This window comes from Carassius auratus, chromosome 20 (assembly GCF_003368295.1).
Source record: "Carassius auratus strain Wakin chromosome 20, ASM336829v1, whole genome shotgun sequence".
Classification (NCBI taxonomy): Eukaryota; Metazoa; Chordata; class Actinopteri; order Cypriniformes; family Cyprinidae; genus Carassius; species Carassius auratus.
The window spans coordinates 3,858,287-3,880,682 of NC_039262.1; the positions used below are offsets into that span (position 1 = coordinate 3,858,287).

The 22,396-nt window shown below is 35.0% G+C and overlaps 1 protein-coding gene across 8 annotated transcripts in view; it reads right to left on the reverse strand.

Moving 5' to 3' along the window:
• Positions 1 to 19,315, reverse strand: part of LOC113120567 (gephyrin-like) — a 73,198-nt gene extending 53,883 nt beyond the window's left edge. For 5 of the 8 annotated variants that reach the window (XM_026290454.1, XM_026290451.1, XM_026290452.1 and 2 more), the window contains exon 1: positions 19,185 to 19,315. In XM_026290454.1, the coding sequence (XP_026146239.1) occupies positions 19,185 to 19,248 (64 nt within the window). In that variant the 5' untranslated portion in view covers positions 19,249 to 19,315. The remainder of the gene's footprint in view (positions 1 to 19,184) is intronic. The other 3 variants (XM_026290457.1, XM_026290453.1, XM_026290450.1) reach the window with 1 other exon arrangement.
• Between the last annotated feature and the right edge of the window lie 3,081 nt (positions 19,316 to 22,396).

Consider the following 22,396-nt stretch of genomic DNA (forward strand, 5'->3'; position numbering starts at 1 on the left):
GAACAGGTCCAGAGGCCCAAAGCAAATGCTGCAATAAACGCAGTCCTGCTGCTTCTCCATCTGTACTGCAACAGGGACAAGATGGAGCGCCTGACCTTTGACCTGACCCTCATCTGCCCTGATCAGGGAGAGCCGCTGTTATCAGACAGGAATGAGGACAGAGGGCGCTACTTTATAGTAAGCACAAATTATATAATGCATAAATGAGTGTTATCTATGCCAGCATGCTGTTACAAAAACTATTTATTGTCTCTAGCAGTAACACTTACTAGCAGAAGAGATTTGGATTTGTTTGGGAAAACAGTGTTCATTAATTAGGCCCATATGTTTGCTGTTATATGGAAAACCCAGACGGAATCACAAATTACAGTCATAAAATGGAATTTACAGTTTAATGTCACGGATTTTGGCAAATTGTTGATGAATTGTACAATTATTCAAAATGTGATATTGACACAGAAACACATACTGTAGGTCTTCACTACGACCTGTCAAAATAAAAGTTGACATAAATGTATGACTTTGTACAGCAAACTGTACTACTCAAGGTAATAATAATAATAATAATAATAATAATAATAACTTTTAAGGAATACAACACAATTTTTATTTTATGTCAGAATTTGGGAAATTGGATTTAGAAAGCAGACTTTGGGAAAAACATTTAATAGAATTTGGAGACTTTGTAAAATGCTGAAAAATTGCTGGAAAAATGGTTTTCCAGTCTTCTACTTCAAAATTTCATGATTAATTAAATATGTTACCTGCAGTTACTTTGTAATGAACAGTTAAATTTACAAACAGTTTTGAAGGAAAATTGTTTCTACGTCATTTTTTTTTTTTCGAGTTTGACCCGAAATAATGTCAAATACAAAACTAGAAACACACTAAAACCATCATCTTCAAGCTTCACAACAGCAAGTCGCACTGGAAAATACCTTGAATCTTGAATGAATTTCTGTCCCACCAGAATTGTATTATGTCAGAGTGCTGTTAATTGAATTTTGCTAATTTTTCAGGAGGTCACGCCTCATTACTTCTCATATTTCCTTCAAGAGAGAATGCACAGAGGTGACACGTGCTAAGATGAGGGAAACATGATCAACATACAGGACGAAAGCAACAGGAAATGAGCCAATCAAAGCTCTCAATGAGTTAATTAGGAATGGATTAATTAATCAATGTTGAACCTAGGGCGAGAAAGCGCATAATATATTTGAATGCTGCTGCAAAAGTGCAAAAACAATTTACAAACACTGGCTTTCTGCATTATGCAATATCTCCTTCAATAGGGTTACAAACATGCAAGGTCAGAAAATTGCATTTAATATCACCTCTTTTTCCAGCGAATCTCAAATGATCTGTTCAAAGCAGTTCAAAGATTCAGTCTGTCTAAATCCCTCCTTTCTGTGAGCCTGCTCTGCTCTGATTGGTCTATGGTGTACAGCGGTGTCAGAAACAATACACCTATGTCAATAGTTCTGTATTTTAAAACAACCTATAGAAAACATATACATCTATAATTTATTATACTTATAGGTTGTGATTCAGTGGAGCAGCTGGTCCAAATAAACAGGATAGTGATCCATCTTTCAACAGAAAGTGAATCCCGTGTTGAACTCCCCGAGATTAGAGAAGCAGTCGTCAGTAGAATGACGTGTTTGTGGGCGGGGTCAAGATGTTCATGACCGGCCAATGCAAATGTGTTACCAGTGTAGCTGTCATGGAAGTGGGATTGTTTGGACACCTTAAGTTGTCAAGGCAACATTTCTCATTTGGTTTCATACTAAAATAACTCAAACTAAATAAACCAACTAATAAATAAAAATTGCTGTAGACTATAATGAAATGTTAAAATAAATATGATAAAAATTTTAAATAATAAAAATGACAAAATTACTACAACTTTAAAACCAAAACATAAGAAAGTTACCTGAAACTAAATAAATGTTAACTAAGTTGAATTACTAAAATAACTCAAACTAAATAAACCAAATTAAAAAATAGAAATAAAACTACATACACATTAAAAAATAATATATGTATATATATATATATATATATATATATATATATATATATATATATATATATATATATTTAAAATGATAAATAATTACAAAAACACACAACAAAATGACAGACTTTAAAACTAAAACCATAGATATCAAGTAAAACATTACATAACTGAAAAAACATATATATATCACACACAACTAACAAAAACAAATGACAAAAAACAAAACAAAATTACTAATAATTTCAGAAAATCTCATAATAAAATCGAATTCAAAAGTATCAAAAAGTAACAAAACCTACAACAATCTATTAATGATATTAAAATAACACTGGCGGCATTAGATGCCATGCCTTTTGCTTATTACATTTGCCAAAATGTGCATTAACTCTCAACTTGACCAGTGATGAATAACAACTATAATCTGATAATTTGTTGCCAAAACTTAAAACTGAATAAAAATTCAGTGTATGGTAACTGATAATATAATAATGAGGTCATGTAACAACAACATAGATAACAACAGGTTGAAATATTCATCGCTGCATGCTGCTGTTTCATATTAACTTTTTTCATAATTTCAATAGTAATCAAATTTATTTAGCGCTTTTCACAATCCATATGTCTATAATAATATTTAGAATATCTCAATATCTTCATGTATAGTTGAATTTAACAGACTATACCTGAATAGATAATGATTATATTTTGCAACAATACAAGCAGGTTACAGTACATTCAGTAAGGGCTATGTTTCTTTCCAGCAGCACAAAACATTCAGGTATTAAAATATCTGTATTACATTTGTTAAATTAACTTTAAAACAGTCATTTGAATAATATCTTAGAACTCTAACAGATTAATTTCCACTCACATTGCAAGAGCTGTACACACAGTGCCATGAAATAAAGAGGTAATCCTGACAATACTCTGTGTTTACCGATAAAATACATTAACGTGGCCTCTTGTGCATTAATTATGAGGAAATATTAATTCCTCCAGGAGCATTTTCCAAGGTTTTTCTCACCTCGTTCTGAATAAACACAAAGAACTGGCCCACAATAAACATGACAAACACAGGTGTTACTGCCTCAATGTATGGAAGGAAGATGGGGCCAAAAGAATAGATGTCTAAATGCATGTTTTTCTGCATTAATGTGACAACATGCACAGCAGCCAATGAAATTACTTTATTTGAGACCATATTTGCATATGTGATGCAATGTATGCAAACATCAGACGTTATATTTGTTCATGAGGGATAATGCTTTGGTATGATGCATGTGTGATGTCATTCTTAAGTAATGTTTTTTCAAGTCCTTTTTAGTTATTAACTTCAACATTCTTTCTCTGGTAGTCTTTTTTACATAATGTTTCAATTTACATTGGAACATCAATTAATTTACTGTAGTAAATTAACTGATAAATAATAAACTTAAGAAATTATTAATATGTGTTAATTATTTTAGAGGTAAATCTGCTTTATATTTACATGTAATCATTTTTAAAAAGTATTACACATTCAAACACATCCAGAATGTGCATGTGTTTTTAAATTTGTTGTCTAAATGAAGAAAAACCGAGCATCTTTACATATACTAAAAATGCAGCAAAAATGTATGCTTTAATACAGCTAGATTGTGTGTGTCTACACATACAAAAGAAATGCGTTCAAAATTGCCACATTATTATGATTGTCCGTTAATGACTTTTGGCCCCATTGGCCTTCCATATTAGAGCTCCACCAATGGCTTCAGCAGGAGATGACATCATTGCTTCATTCGCTCACATATCTTATTGATTAGTGGGGTATCAAATGGAGCCAGAGGCCCATGGGATGTAGATTACAGCAGCTTACTGCTGTTTATCAAGCCAGGCTTTGTAAAAAGGAGGGGCTGACATTAAACCTGAGGGAGTTCTGGATGCTGCACCCAGCAGTCCAGCTGAGAGAGAGTGAGAGAGCATTGCTGTACACATAGCAGCTTCTTAATTCCGCAGCTGGGTAAATTTCCAAATTAATAAAGGTTTCACGGTGCTGGGGAAAATATAGTAACAGCAGATAAGATAATCTAATATAAGCCCAGCGTATCTTAGCAACCTTGTTCATTGTGAGAGCAGCAGCAACGGGGTCCACAGTGGGATCGCAGCAGCTATCAAACACGCTCCCAAAAACACTCTTATCAAACACTCCGTAATAACCAGCATGTCGATGGAAGTATACTGAAGACATCACATGCACTTATTGAGTATGAAAAGCACTGTTAAGATCTTTTGCCAATCAACTATTTTATGTTTAAAGCTATGCACTGGGCTGCATCTATTTTTTTCTGAAATTGTATTGAAATATAGAGCAAACGGGTCACTGATGTGAGAATGTGGTCTGACAGTATAATTTTTTTTTTTTTATAATTGTGCATGAAGCTGTTATGACCTCGTATTAATCGAGACTAAATGGAATACTTGTGCATTTAAAAATGTATACACATACGTTAAAAATTAGGAAAAATAAAATACACACTTTCCCCTACATGTTCTTGAATTTCAGTTGAATTAAATATTAAGATTAATTCATTCTACTAAAATATTTTGATAAAAATTATAAATAATGAAATATAAACAAAATAGAACCTAATTTACATACAGTACTTTCTCCTACAAAGTAATCTTCAATTATAACTAAAAAAAAAAAAAAATATGCATACATACATATGCCTAATCACATAGTCTAACATAGTCATAGGTTAAGTAAACTAGTGAATACAAAAAGCTGATCCAAAATTATAAAAAATAAAATCACTTAAAACCTTAATTATAATATTGTGACCAGTTACAGGACCCAAAATACATACTTTTCAACTACATTAAATTAAAATGTAATTTCATAAAATAAAAAAGCTTAAAACAAATCATATTAATTAAATCTGCATATGGAACTACATTGAATAACGTGTCCAGTTACAGCATTTCAAATATATACTTTAACCTTACACATTCATCTTGAATTTTAATTGATTAAAAAACATTGAACATGGAATATTTGTTCTTTCAAAACGGATTTGCCACATCAAAACCTGAATCAAAAGGCTGATTACAAATGATGAAAAAAAAACAAAAAAAACATGAGATCGGTGATCAACAATTTACACACTTCGTGAAATATTTTTATTTTAAGTTTAAAAATGTTATAATGTAATGTAATTATTTTAGACCTGTACGAGACTACATAGAACATACATATACACACACACACACATATATATATATATATATATATATATATATATATATATATATATATATATATATATATATATATATATATATAGTGACAAGTTACATGACCTAAAATATGTTAAACATTAATCTTGAAATAAAAAATTAAAAATCTATGGATATGTTGTGTGTCATCTACCAGAATAAAAATAAAAGTGCAATAAGTATATATATATTTTAATTCCATAATCCATAATTCCTGATCGTCGTGGCTTGTAAATTCAGGGATGTCCCGATTGTATCCGTACATCTGGTGACTGTAGTGTGTTTGCTGGGAATCAAACCTGTGACAATGGAAGAGATCAGACTGATTGGATGTTAAGAGCTGACTGTCATTCTCACTCACTTCTCACAGAAATCTTTGTTTCTCTGCTCTCAGATCTGTATGAAGGCTTGTATTATTGATAATTCATCAACTCCTCTATGAATATGGAAATAACAATGACTAATGAAGCAACTGGAGAAAAGAATAATCTCCAAAAATGTCCAAAATTCAGAAATGGAAAAAACAAGGAAAACGTTTATTCTTTCGTGTATTTCATATTTTATTTTCTGATATTCCTCTTTCCTGCATTTTATTTATGCACCTGTTCACATTTTTTCACAGTTTTATTGTTTGTCAAGTGAAAACGTTGGACCTGAACTAAACAAAGACAAATGATTTGAGGAATACTTCATGTTTGGAGCACAGTTATTGTTATATTGTTACACTTTAATTTACACTAATTAAAACCATTAAAAAAAAAAAATCACATTACTTGGAAACAAATATTATGGAAATAATATAATACAATTTATATAATAATAAATTATATAAATTTAAATAAATTAATAATGAAAAATGAAAAAATAAAATAAAAATAACTAATAAATAAAATTAACATTTTATTTTAGTCTTATGTGAAATAATCAAATAAAAAACTGAAATTCAAAAGACATAAAAACATTACAATCACAACAAAATTAAAATCTTTAGTTTAAAGTATTTAGACAAACTTTAACTGAAATTTCAATGAAAACAAATCTAAAACAAACTATAACAGTACATTAATGATGCTCTGAAGCACATGTCAGATCACTAACTATGAGCAGCAGTTATAGTGTTGCCAGCCTCTTGCGTATTTAATCCACATGACACTCACACACACTGCCGGCGTAAGCGTCCATCCCCGCACAGGAGTATGAAAATTAAAATCTACCCGATGGCCCTCTTCAACCATGCATCCTTATGAATTTCAGATTTCATCAGATTTCAATGAGAGACATTAATGGAGGACGCCACTGCAGACGCTAGGAGTTGATTATCATGCATCAAATACATATGACGACCACAGATGTTTGATACACTGATGTGGGGGTGATGTGGTTTTGAGTCAGGGTCAAAGGTCACCGTTTTGTAGATTTACAAAGGATGAGAATGTGTTACAAGTGGACTGAGATTAGCTGAACATTTGGTGATTTAACCATCAACACAAACACTCATCCAGATGTTACAGAACTACACCATTAATATAACACTTCACCTGAAAATAACCATCCTGTCATCATTTACTCACCATTATGTCTTTCCAAACCCATATGGCTCTCTACTTCTCTTCTGTGGAACACAAAAGGTGTATTTCTGAAGAGTGAAAGTGACTGAGGACTGTGCTCATTAAGCTCTAAAGACTCCATAAGGTTTGACAAATAGCACCAAGAGGCACAGTGTGTATATTTATGATACTTTTACAATGCTTTTTGGTTATTTGGAGACCCATCCTTATCCACCTTCATATACGATAATCGTATAAAATCAAAAAACATTAGGTTCAGTCCCTAGTGCCCTTGTTTAGTATGACGATGCTTATTAACGTATAACATTTTAATGGCGTTAAGATTTTTTAACGTTGTAGAATGAAGTCTCTTCTGCTCATCAAGGCTGCATTTATATGATTAAAAATAAAGTTAAAACAGTAATATTGTAAAATATCATTATCATTTCAAAAACATTTTTTTTTCTATTCAAAACATCTTTACATTTTATTTATTGCTGTGATGCACAGCTGTATTTTCAGCATCATTCCTCCAGTCTTCAGTGTCACATGATCTTCAGAAATCATTCTAACATGCTGATTTGCTGCTCAAGAAACATTTCTGATTATCGACATTAAAAACAATTGTAGTGCCTCATATTTTTATTTTCACAATTCTCCGGTGAACAATAAAGAGCAAAAGAACAGCATTTATTTGAAATCAAAAGCTTTTGCAACATTAGAAATGTCTTTGCTGTCACTTTCAACCAACGTAATGCATCCTTGCTGATGAAAAGTCTTCATTTCCTGTGGTTGGGTAAGCCGTGTGAAGTGCAGTATTGCAGTGGTCACGTGTGCTGTTGTTTAGTATGCAGTGGTGGGCTGCGTTCAGCACACTGCAGTAAGGGAAGACCCTCTGCTCTCTCTCTGCTGCAGCGCTGCTTTACAGCATCTGTGATTTCAAACACGCTGCTCATGGCTGGAGTTTCCTGACTCTGCAGTGCACTTATTTCCCCTGACAGAGAGACTCCTCTTAACCCTGTCTCTCTCGCTTCCACTCTAGCTGTCTGTCTCTCTCTCTCTCTCGCTCTTGCTCAGATTCTGGAATCAGCTTATTTCCCAAGACACAACAATCTCTCTGCTTGTGTCTGTCTCTCTGTTCTGAGCACAGCCGTCCTAATGAATCTGGCTGTAAGCAGCTGCCTTCATCTCATTCAATTCTCTGGACGACATCAGCAATTACAGCACAGCTTCACTGTTACCTCTACAAGACTGCAGGTCCTCTGCTGCCCATTTTATCCTCTCGCTCGCATTTCATCCTGCTTTCTTTTAAGCCCTCCCATTTCTAAGAACCTCTCTGTATTTGCAATCTTTCCTTTTGCCGAGACATTTATAACATGTTTTTCTTGCTCTTGCTATATTCTCATTGGTCAACAGAGGCCCACACTGGTGCTATACAGGCAGCAGACTTTAACATTTTCTTAGCCTTTGGTCACATAAGTGCAACTTTTGTGAACAATTGTGTTTTTTACTTTAAATGCTTCATGCAACCTGCAACCAATGCAACCGATCATGCGAGTAGTAGACTGTCTGCTTAATATCTGCTTACACATTATTAAGGTGGACTGTTGAAATAAAGTGCGACCCAGAAATTGCTAGTAAATTTCACAAATAATTACAAGGAAACAGCAAGTATCACACTGAATTAAACATGACATTTTGAAGTGCTTAAAAATAGCTAAAATAGTATTTGCATTGAAAAATGGCCATATAGTGTGTTCTGCATAGAAAAACATCACTCACATTTTCTTCATAAAATAGTTTTTTTTTTCTTCAGGGTCGGTGTATGGTTCATATAACAATACCAATCATAACCTGTTCTTCTGAACTTTCTAATCATCAAAGAATCCTGAAAAATTAAATGTCACTGTTTCTAAAAACATATTTGGCAACACAACTGTTTTCAAAATTGATAATAATTGGAAACATTTCTTGAGCAGCAAATCAGAATATTAGAATGATTTCTGAAGGATCAGATTACTTTGGAGAGTAATGATGCTGAAAATTCAACTTTGCATGACAGAAATAAATTACATTTTAAAACATATTACAAAAGCAACCACTTATTTTAAAGTGTAAGTATTTTTGACAATAATACTGTGTTTACTGTATTTTTTTTTTGAGCAAATAAATACAGCCTAGGTGATCAGAAGAGACTTCTGTCAAAAACATTGAAAGTCATATTGATCCCAACCTGTACGACGATTAGCATTTTTTATTTTTTACATTTCCCCGTCATCATATCACTTTAGATCATCTGGAACATTTTTTTTTTTTTTAATATGGACAACTTTTATGATACTTTTGTGATGCTTTTGCACCATGAAGTGCTTATGTTGTGTGGAAAATAACGTTTTAAAAAGGTATGAACTTTTTTCGCTGAACTGTTCCTTTAATCCCTGACCTTCCAGTACATTTGTACATCCAAGCAGGATTTTCCAATATTACACTCTATAACTCATAAAGGCAAACCAAACCCTTTGCGTCAGCTCTCAAGAAGATATCTGCTCCTCTCAGTAGACCCGAGTTCAGCCTCACTCTCTCTCTCGTCCTGAAAGCCCTGACCTCAGGTCGGCCCCTTGTGAGCGGACCGGTGCACGGGGCCAGAGACCGACATTAAGATTTGATGGCGTGTTTGCATGATCTGAGAGTCTCCTCTCATAATGGTGCTAGTGAACAGGACAGAGAGTAGATGAGGCTGAATTATTCACCCCTGCCATTACACACATGCTGCCCTGTGAAAGCACCTTCCTCCATTATTTAAAGCCGGCGAGTACAAGCAGTGGCTTTTACAGAAGAATCCAGCACACTGGAGTGGGTGTTACTGAGGAACCAACGAGCCATCAGAGAAAGAGGTTAAATTTAGGCAGGGAAGAGGATTGAAGCCTCCAAAACCTAATTTACTCTTTCCCACGTCAGTCAACAAGAATCAAACACATCTGCTGTGTTTAAGGAGAAGCTGAATCCTTACTATCTATCTATCTATCCAGTTATTCATCCATCCATCATTTTATCTGTCATTTTAGTAACCTATAATTTCATCCATCCATCCATCCATCTTATTTGTCATATTAGCAATTTATAATTTTATCCATCGATTCATCATTTTATATAACTGCGCATCCATCCATCCATCCATCCATCCTTTTATCTTTCCTTTTAGTTATCCATCCATCCATCCATCATTTTATTCTTCCATCCATTCATCCATCCATCCATCCATTTTAGATCTATCTATCGTTGTATTGATCTATCATTCTATCTATAAAATTATAAATGTTGCTTTTTCAACTAACTGAGAAAAAATAAGCTAAAGTTTTGCAATTACTAAAACTAAAACTGAAATTAAAATAAAGTTAAATATAAATACACATACAATTATAAAAGCACATAAAAAGTCAATCAAATGTACATGAAAAGTGAAAAATGTAAAAACAAAGGCAAGTTAATAAAAATGTGAATTATACCATAATAGTGTATAAACACTACTAAAATAACACTGAAATAAAGGCATCCTCACTGCTCTGGCAGATATAGCTGTGGATACGAATGCTGTTTCTCCCACAACTTTACAAATCGTGATGTGGTGAAAACCATGTGGGAGAACGAGAGTTTGTGAGTGGGCAGGTCACTGACGACTTCATTAATCCCCACTTCCTTAATTAAAGAGAAGCGCTCAATGGATGGCAATGAAGCATGTGGTGACTCATCAGAACACACACACACACACACACACACACACACACACGACTGTGTAAACAAACACGCACTTTACACACTGACATTAACTCAAGACTCAAATTGGCTTCACTAAATAAAATACAATAAAATAAATAAAATATTAGATGAATTATAAATGTTGCCTTGGCAGCCATCTCTAAATGAGCTAAAATATTATAAGTGAAACGGATATTAAAAATAAATAAATGAATAAAGCAAGCACATAGCTAAATTACTAAAATGTAAACTTTTTATAAAAAGTGTTTTTTTCTGTACTGCAATGATATTCAGACATTTGTAAGTGTGATTTGTGTCCAAATCCTTTTTTCATGGGCATGTCAAGCTTAAAACAAATTTCCAGCATGGCTTCACACAGAAACAACTCTCTTACAAAGTATCATGACATGTAATGTCACGATCTATTAATCCTAACACACACAAACTCATGTTCACCATCCCCTTGACAGCAATTCCTTTTTACTGGCAATCAAGTGTGTGTTACAGCGGCTCTTAATGAGTCCAGCGCAGATAAAACCTCTCCGCCACGTGTTTAAAGTCAACACCAAACACTCTTAACCCATTTTACTTTACTATATTTTTAAGTGAAACAACAACAAAACAGCTCAAGACTTGAAATTATCCATCAGGAATTGATCAGAATGTGTTTGGAGTGGACAGACATCTTTTTACAATAACATGCACTGCAATAAATCGTTAAAAAAGAAGAACAGGAACAGGTATTAAGTAAATAGGTTCACTGTTGATTTCATGTTGACTTTAACATTGCAGAAAGCTTCATTCTGCAATACATCTAGACTCAATTCTCAAACACAACAATTTCCTGTGTGTGAAAAGATGAATTAAATCCCAAATCCATTTGAAAGGTCAGTATGTCAGAGTATTTGGAGCACATTCATTTGTGTGTTTATCTGTAAAATTATGGTGGAGGATTTGAGGTAAGTTCAAAAAGTTTTTCATTTTTTAGATGTATTAACCCCTTTTGCAATATCACACACACACACACACACACACACACACACACACACACACACACACACACACACACACACACACACACGTGTTTAAATGAAGCACTAAAGCGTAAAGATGTATTTTGTCCAGATGGCCTGAAACTGCAGCTATCCACACATCCATCCATCCATCCATCATTTTATCCAGTTATCCATCCATCCATCCATCCATCATTTTATCCATCCATCCATTGTTTTATTCATCCATCCATCCATCCATCGTTTTATCTATCCATTCACCCATCCATTGTTTTTACATTCATCCATTCATCATCCATAGCTTTATCCATCCATCGTTTTATCATCCATCCATCGTTTTATTTGTCCACCCACCGATCCATTGTTTTATTCATCCATCCATCCATTACTTTATCCATTCATCCACTATTGAGTCAAAATAGGGCCACATATACTTGCAAAAAATTTAAGTGAAGAAATTAAAGATTTGCAAAGGAAAATGAAAGCAACTATAAAAGCAACGTGGCAAATAGATTGAATTTTGTCCATTTAAAATATGTATTGCAAATCATTGCTTTTGCTCGGTTTCATTTATATTTTGCAATTCTTTATTTTGGTTTGCAAGAAGTACTTTCATTTTCTTTTTCAAAACTTTATTTTGTTTTGCATTACTTCTATTCTTTTGCAAGTATATGCGGCCCGGTTTTGACTCTATAATCCATAGTTTTCTCCATTTATTGTTTTATGTGTCATTTTATCCATTTATCCATCCATCCATCCATCCATCCATCCATCCATCCATCCATCCATCTATCTATGTATCAGCTAAAAACACACACACACCCATTAGTTTATGAATAGACATCACGTGTAAGTGTCAAGCATTCAAATCCATTAAACGAAAAGATCTGGATGCTGTTATGCTATTCACATGTATTGATTAAAAATAGCACCTGCAATCAGGCATGCTGCCATTTTTAATCCATAAATGGGATAATTGTAATAATTCATTTAAAATAGACTCATTAGTCACCTAGCATTTACATTCAGGAGACTAACTCAAAATACCTAACAGAATAACTGAGCTCAGATCGGAAGAAGACCTGGAAGGAGAAGAGTTAAAACACACACATTCAATTGCTCATGCTAAATAACCAGTGGGGACTGTATCTTATAACTATTTATGACTTTGTCAGGCGTCTAAATTTAGCAGCTTGTGTAAATGTGGTCGATGCATGTCTCTTTGATACACATGTGAGATTGGAATGCCGCCCACACAATCCTGTGCTATCCAGATTTGCAAGAGCTAAGAAGCAAGAGAGAGAAAGAGAGAAAGAAAGAGAGGAAGATAGAGAGAGTTGTGTGCTGTCTGCGGCAGTTCAGTTCAGTGACTGCATTTCAATGGTCCTGCTGTGGAAGGACAGAAGTCTAGACAGAATCCAGCTCAGTGACATGCAGAAAGGAGATACGCGTGTGTAAAATCACAGCTGTAAAAAAAATAAAAACCTTTACGAGAGACACTGGGGTGAAGACAAAGCTTCTCATTTCCATGTGTCAATAGCACTGACCACTGCATTGCCGTCGAAACGTCTGGCTCACAATCTCTGATCACTGCCAGGTCAATTTTCACACACAGAGAGTTTTAGTCGAGCTTTAACAGAAAACACCAATTAGACAACAATACGCTGCACTTTACTAATGAGGCGTACAAACAGCGTGACAAGTTAAAAGTAATGCATTTTATGTAATTACTATAATGACAGCGCTGTGTCAAATGAAAGCAGAGGTGCTCTGTCACTGTCACAATGATTTATCACCCATTTTAGCGTCTGACGGGTGAAAGTTACACCCTTATAAATCCAATTGCTTTACAGAGATTTGAAAATTTTAGAATTAAAGAAAATTTTCCTTTTCCATTTATGGGTGTACAATTGGAGTGGATGTTACTGAACTGCAATTCAAAGAATTTTAATGTGAGTGATTAATTCTGAGAAATTACTTGTTCTTTGACCTTGATACACAAGAGTTAAGTTATTAAATACAGTGAAATATATGAACTAAGTACAAATTTCTATAGGCGCCATCTATCCCTCCATAAATCCAGTGTATAAACCATAAAACTTCAATGCTTTATAAACTTTGTTCAAATCTTTCAAACAAGGCTTTTAGCAGGATGATTTTCAAAGCTCGTAGAGTTAAACCGCTAAAATTTGCCAGGTTTATTATAGTTAAATACAACTAAATTAAAAACTAATAAAAAAAACCTGTTCCCTATCTTGACATTAAAAATTCATTAAAATAAAATATATAAAAAAAGTATACTTAATTTATAAGTTTAAAATAATTAATAAAAACCTTGATGCAGATGATCTGAAAAACATATAAACAAAGTTTGGCAATCTAAATGAAAGCATGATTCAGCCGGTCTGTGTTCTGTCATGAGATCTTGACTGTATTGTTTGTGATTTGTGGTAGCTACATAAATGCAATATAGAAATGCAAACTCAAAATGTAAACTCAATCACTGTTGTGTGAATAGAGAAACAGTCGCCGTGATTTGGCCAAGTAAGACATGTTCCTAGAAATACATATCCCAGTTTATAGTTCCCCCAGATGCACAGTGTAAACTGTGAATTTCATGCACTAAAAAAGGTTGACAGAATGCACTTTTTGTACTTGTTTTGCACTACTTGAGTTACATTATACATGTGTTCATTTAATAAAAAGCAGTGATAGTCTAGAGTTTTTATTTTTATTTAAATGCAAACAGAGATATATATTGAATATCATACAAATTATGACAATATCAAGATATATATATTTTTTATACCAGCAAACAACAAAATTTCCATTCAAAATGAAAATGTAAAATATGAAAAATGTAAAATATTAATACAACACTACATCAATGGTATCTTGATGATACTAGAACAACCCGAAAACTACATTAAACTTAATTTAAATCTATTATAATTCTACTTCCTTAAATTCAAATTCATATTGCAATACTTCATCCTGTTTGGTACCTCAATTCAAATGTATTCTTTATTATGCTTGACTAAACAAACACCATTAATGATTGGAAAAGAAGACAAAATCAAGCAAATAGGAGTACCATCAAAAAACAAAAACAAAAAACACAATGCAATGAGCATTTATATACAAAACCAGTGTGAATCACTGATCAGTTAAAAGGTTTTCTGAGCTGAACTACTTTCCTTGGTCCCCTTAATAGTAACTCATGTTTTGTAGAAGTGACAGGAAGATGGCGGTCCTTCCAAGGTCAGATCAGGTTTATTTTTAGGCCAGTACTCACCAAGGTGAGGATGCTAAAAAAGAAGACATTTGGAGACACAGTGCTAAAAGGGGGTGGAACTAAATATTTCAAAACCCAATAGCTACTGAAATATGAACCTAAACTACACATATGAAGAAACTGGAACCCTTTCAGTTGGATCTGTTAGTCATGTGATCTTTAATTGCAGCATGACAAATCGCTTAACCAATGACATGCTAATTTCCATTTGGCTCAAGTAGATTACTTTTTCATGTGTTACATGATTTCAACAAATCAAACCCTACATGGAACCAGTGTTTTAACTGAAAAACGTATATATATATATATATATATATATATATATATATAAAACTTGTGTTAATTTAAATAAAGATAATTATATTTCCTTGGAATATTGCCTTGGAAACTAATTACTGAACTGAATTAAATTGAATTAAAAATAATAATAAAAATGAAGTTAGTAGTACAATATTGTGACGAATGCACACCGGAAACGAGAGATGCAAAAGCATTGTTTTAATAGGGTAATACAAAAATCATAATCCAAAAACAGGCAAGAGGTCATAACACAAAATCAGTCCAGAAACAAGCAATAAGAAAACACAAGGGACCATAAGAAAACCGGGTGACAGAAAACAAGGACTCCATAACACAGATAGAAAACAGACCGGTTTATATAGATAGGTGAAGATGATGAAAGTGGAGACAGCTGAGTGCAATTAACAGGTGTGCAATTAACCGTGATGAAGGGACAATGCTTTGTGGGAAATGTAGTGCCTGCAGTGGGGTGCCTATGGGGAAGTGAGAACACTAGTGGACACCCAGGGAAACAATTCCTGCCGGCTGAGACTCGAACTCAGAACCCTTCGATTGCGAGTCCGGCTCTCTAACCATTAGGCCACGACTTCTCCTTGAATAAAATACAGAAATAAATAAAAGTGCCAAATCGAGTAACAAAATCACTAAAACTTAAATTAAAATGAAGACTGAAAACACAAAACTAGAAGCTCATTTAAAAGATTAATACTGCATAATAATAATAATATATAAACAATACTTAACACTGGATAAAATGAGTTTAATAATATGCACCAATACCAATGGTATAGTCCTTAAAAACACTCAACAGACACTCATTCACATGAGTGAAATTCTTTCTCAATGCCCTCAAAAAATATAGGCAATCCAAGAGAATGAATGTTGAATGGCTCTAACAACATCTCTATATTGTTTCCAGGTCTCACACTTTTTCCTACCCAACATCTTGGAGTTGCTGTATGCTTGTCGTGTTCCTAAAACCGCCACAGTGTTGCTATGCCAACCAAAGCTCCTCTCAACCCCAGAGATGGGGACAGTTCTGGTCACATGACCCTACTGTCATTGGGGAAGATTGAGCAGATGTGGATGGGGCCCTCCGTCATTGGATGATTAGTCAAGCACAGGCACACAAGATTGAAGTAACAACACTGATGTCAAAGGTCAACACTATCATCCCTGATCACTGAACACATTTATCTTTCCATTGTTGGTAATAAAGATACTTCAATGGCCCGTAAGTGAGAGTCTCAGAGGTGACTGGCAAGATAGAGATCTGGAAGGAAATCACTTTCAGCATCGTGAAATCCCACAGCTGCACACAGGGAAGAGCAACAGCAAGGAGAGAGAGATTTCTTAAAGGTCAGATGACACGCACAGACTGTGATATCTCTCTCCTCTTTCTTTTTACCTTCCTGTCTTAATTTCCCTCAACACACAGGCCTTTGGTGATACAGAGAAAGAGAGAGAGGGTAACTGGTAGAAGTGGAAATGGTAGATTTGTTACCAAGACAAATATTGGCAATCTTCCTGTTCAAATGTCATATCTGAATAGAGGGGGTCGCAAAAGTAATCTGATGCATGACAAGCGTGACCAATGCATGTTCATGCATGTGTCTGCTGGCTTGTTTTTGCTTTACTGGCAATATGTGGTGAAATTCATTAGAGGTTTTTAAGGTGTTGGATATTGATTTTGATGCGGTAATCACATTAGAGCATATGACAAAACAATGCAGGCCAATACACCAGTGGTGCTATAGCCTAGTGGTGAAAGGAGCAAGTCATGAACTATCACCACTGTGCCACTGAGCAGGATACTTTAACCTGAGGTTACTCAAGGGGGACGATTCTGGAAAAATGAACTGATAAAAGCATCTAATAAAGGGCTTAGCACTACAGAACAATGCAAGGAAACACCCCAGTATCACTGTTTGCCCTTCAAACCAGAAGTTGGTCATCTGGATTCGTAACCAAAAGGCTGTATGTCCAAGCCCCAAAAGAAGTGATCAATGAACTATCACTATTGTACTCTTGTGCGAGACTCTTTACCTCACATTTAACCATAGTGACCGAACCTGTAATAAGTGTTCTGATAAAAGTATCTGATAAATAAGATAGTTCTGAACAATGCAGGTCAATACAACAGCAGCCCTGTTTACCTAGAAAAATCTAATATTATATACCAAATGCTTGTTTGTTCAAACCCTCCAAGGTATAATCTATTCCGCTATTGATAATGTAACCTCTGTTTCCTTAATGGGTACTGCCCTTGCAAATAGTTACTTCATAAAAACACAAATTAATGTATGAATGTAATCATTTTAGCAATCAGCTACTGAAAAAAAGCCACTAATCTCAAAACTTTGGGAAATTTCCTGTTCGATGCCCGGTTTTGCTGAAATAAAGAGTCTAATAAATGACAGAGCATAACATGCAAGACAAATACCCCAGTAGCCCTTATAAATACCCTGTACATTTCCTCTTGTAAAAAAAGTTTAATATTTTAAATAATAATAAAAAAAGTAGGTTGCATGGTTAACCAATAGGTTGTAGGTTCAAGCCCAACCAGGTTTGATGCATTGTGCAACTGAGCAGAATATACATATCCTCAGGTTACTTCCATGGGACATCCCCTGTCATAAATGTACAGATGAAAGCAAGCCTGTAATCAAATTTGGGGCCAAATCCAATAATATAAGAAAGAAACCTATATAGTTGATCTAAATACTGGGGGAATGTGTCATCCTTTAATGTCTCCTGCCCTAACAAAAACCATCAGATAAATGACGGAGAAGAACATATACGGAAATACCCAGTGAGAAGCGACAGTCGCTTATATTTCAGCACAATATATAGCACTAGACGCAATCGAGGACAGCGCTCACGGAGCGATCGCAACGTTTCAGCACCACGGACAGCGCTCATGAGCCGCCGCAGCAATTCAGCACCGCGGACAGCGCTCATCGAGCGACCGTTGTAATTCAGCACCATGGACAGCGCCGCCACTGCTGCTGGTTTCCCCGCTCTACAGCAGCGAGGAGGGGGGAGGTGAAGCGGGGTTTCCCTCAGAGCTGGATGGAGCTCCTCTCTCTCTCTCTCTCTCTCTCTCTCTCTCTCCCCCCCCATTTTTGCACATTACCACCTTCACCAGCGGATTTCCATGAGAGGGTTATCTCCAATCACATCACACGAAAATCCGTGGCCTCTGGGTTTTTTTCCCCTCTGCCTAAAGCTGTATTATCCTGCCAATTTAGAAGATGTCAAACACAAAATACCATGGTTCAGTAACTCGGGTCTGCATTTGATTTCATACCATTTTTGACCGAGCAAGGGAATTAAATCGCATATTATACAGTCTTTCCTCAAACAATTAATTCGTTCTAAACCAAACCACTGAAAAAACTTGAAGCACGAATGGAAATGACCGGCGAAGGCATGTTTGCATTAACAAGACTGTCATGCAGAGAGGAAACCAGCATTCTGCCCACGATTCACAGCCATCCTCACTAATATCAGCCCACTGCATCCACTGTCTCTGACAGTAAAACATATTTCTTTCACCGATGTCTAAATGGCCGGGTACTTCACAAATAATACAACATTCACTGAATTAAATTTGCTCATGGAACGGTGTAGCGTGAACGTTGAGCTATTTTTAAAGGTGCAACACACACTCACACACACACACACACACACACACACACAATAATTCCGCAGATAAAGCTATATCCTCCTATGAAAATTAATTATAATATAACAGATACACATCAACCAGAAGCAGGAGGTTTGGCAGGTAAATTAATCCATGGCAAAGAGGGAAAAGGCTTAAAATCACCGCTGTCCAACAGAGAAACACACACACACACATGCACGCATGCACACACACGCACACACACACACACACTTGGGGAGGAGAGGCACCGCTGGAAAACAGCTGGAAATACGCGGCCACTTTCCCTCAATATAAACCCCAGGGTGACTTGAAGGATTCGGGCCTTTACCTGTCAAGACGCCGACCCGGATTTGGTGGTCGTGGTTTGTTAAAATCATCCCGTCTGTCGCCATATTCAGCACCGCTGTCGCCGCACTGAGAACTCCAGGCAGAGCCGAGAGTCGAGAGCCGAGCGCATCGAACTCTGGAGGGGAATGAGGGAAGCGCGCAGGCGAGAGCAGCAGAGCGAAGATTCAGCGCTCATAATATCTCACTGGGAAATCAGCGAACAAACAAATGTCTTGAGATTGTAGGTTTACACAATTATAGAGTTTTAATTATGTAAAACAAAAAATGCATTTACATAATTATATACATTACCGTTCAAACTTTTAGGGTCATTTTGAATTCATGTAATATATATATATATATATATAATTTATTTATTTATATATTTGTTACAAAAATATTTCTATTCTAAATAAATGCTGTTCTTTTGAACTTTTTCTTCATCAGCGAATCCTGAAAAATATTATGTTTTCTGCAAAAATGTGAAGCAGTACAACTGTTTTAAAGAAAACCTTCAGAATGTTTGTTTGTTTTCAGAAAAGTTTATTGAGCAGTAAATCAGCATGTTTCTGAGGGATCATGTGACACTGAAGCTTTGCACCAGAGGATTAAATATTTAATATATTTCAAATAGAAAACAGTTGTTTTAAACTGTAATAATATTCACAATATAATATAAAATTATTATAATTTTTTTATTAATATTATTATTATTTTTTCGCTGTTGTATTTATCAAATTAGTACAGCCTTAGTGAGCATAAATTCCTTTTTTTATTTTATTATTATTATTTTTTTTTTTAAATACTCTTTCAAATCTGTTTTTATACTATATTACATTATTACTTCATAAAACCAAACCACACTTGAATTCCTCTTATTCCAGACTTAACTCGTACAATAATGATCATGTAACTCATTCTATAATAAATATTAGTATCAGATTAACAGAATATCTTAGTTTCTTCTCTCTTTATAAAAACGCCTGAGCTTGTTTGTGTTGTTTGTCTATTACTGGCTCTTGGAACCTGATTACCCAGATATTTGTAAAAAAAAAAAAAAAAAGAGAAAAAACAACAACAACAACAACAACAAGTAAATCTTTGATCCTGACTAGTCTTTATACTTTTGAAATAACCAAAACAAAAATGGTGACTCTACAATACAATTATTGTCTAACAGCTCTAATCTTAGCAATTTTTAAACCAATTTCCCCACCCACAGCTATCGGTTAAGGTTCTAATCAATTTTATTTACTCAGAACATTTGGCATCTCTTAGAACCCCGTGATGTCCTCTTTAAAACAGACAAGGACTGTTTTAATGATCTCAGAGATATTAAGAAACTCATGTCCATTACAAAATATAGGAATCACTGGCTGTCATGTGGATGGCATCAGTGGGTCATAATGCAGGGGCTTCACACACACACACACACACACACACACACACCTGTAGTCTGGCTGAATGCCACGCTAGTAATGCATGTGTGGGCTTTTCTACATCAACTTACGAAGAGCTCCATCGATTCCTTTCCTGGACTCACAGAACATCGCAGAACAATGACGTGCCAATCACCGCTTGGGTCACAACCTTTCTTATGTCTGGCATTTTTGATTTATTAGCTTTGAAACACAGGAAGTCTCCAGTTTTCAACCTTCCTTCTGCAGATGATAGCAGCCCTGACCTATGCAAATACAATCACAGCCTGAAGCAGAAGCCACGTTTCTATTTATAGCGCCACATCATGCTTCTGCGGTGTGAGATTCTTCTTGTTTATGCTCATGGAAAAAAAAAAACAGCAAGTCTTTTCCTCCTATGTCAAGATTCATTATTCATGAGCACATTTGTGTTGGGAAAGCATAAAGAGAAAGATAGGTATCAATGCAACTGTGAATCTGTGAGGGAACAGGTATTGTGATGTGTTTTCTAAGCTATTGCATTGATATTTCTAAGGTGTTGTAAATGGTCTGTGGGATATTTTTTTCCAGAGTTGTTCATAGGTAGCATGTATTTTGAGTGTTCAAAGTGAGCATACGAGCACCAGCCTCATTATTTCAGCTCTGCATCTCTGAACCTTCTGTTGCATAACACTTCTGTCTGATCATAAAGAAAATCAAGTACATCAGGCATACAGACTGAAGGCTACATCTAAGATGCTGACAATTTTATGGAGAACTTGCACAAATGCAAGAATTTACAGAATCTCCTAAATGACTGACCATGCATAAACTGTGTAAATGTTCATCAATGTTGAAAAATGTTGTGCTGCTTTGTATTTTTGTGGGAACCATGACACATTTTGTTTTTCAGGATTCTTCAATGAATAGAAAGTTCAAAATAACAGAATTCATTTGAAATCTTACTGATTCACATGCTTGCTTACTCATAAGTGTATCACAGTTTACACAATTATAATATGCAGCACAAATGGATAAATAAATACATACACAAATAAAGCAAGCAAGTATAAGCAGCAAATCAGCATATTAGAATGATTTGTAAAGGATCATGTGACACTGAAGACTGGAGTAATGATGATGAAAATTCAGCTTTGATCACAGGAATATTACATATTCAAATATAAAACAATTGTTTTTAATTGTAATAATATCATTATTATTGTTTTCCTGTATTTTTGATCAAATAAATTAACGAAGAGTTATTATGATTTAAATAATTTTATATAATAATTCTACACTTTTATATGTATGATGCTAAATGTCAGAATCAATGTAAAAATGTATGTAAAAATGGATTAAAAGTAGTAAGCATGAATCTCAGTGTTCTGATATTTGTCTGAATATTCTTAATCAAATCTAATGCTTTCAGTTTTGATCTCCTAAAGGGGGGGGGGGGGGGGAAATATCAGAAACCCTATATTTCGCTGTCAAAATCATGGATTTACCACAGACTTAATGAAACAGCAACATCCCAGTCACAAAACCTTTGGCTCTTCATTATAATCCAGTTTGGCGCATAATCTGTCCACGCAAAGTAGTTTTGCGACGTGAAACATTACAAGCTCGCGCGCACGCGCACACTCACACACTCGCACGCACGCGCACACATAAATTTCAGTCGACAAAAACACTTGTATTTCTCTCTTCAAATCGGTTTTGACTGAACATCATTGGGACACTGTGGAGTTCCTGCATTGTTAAGTATTACCAGCAGTGGGCTCTAGATTTAATACACTGAGCTGAATTGGTTATG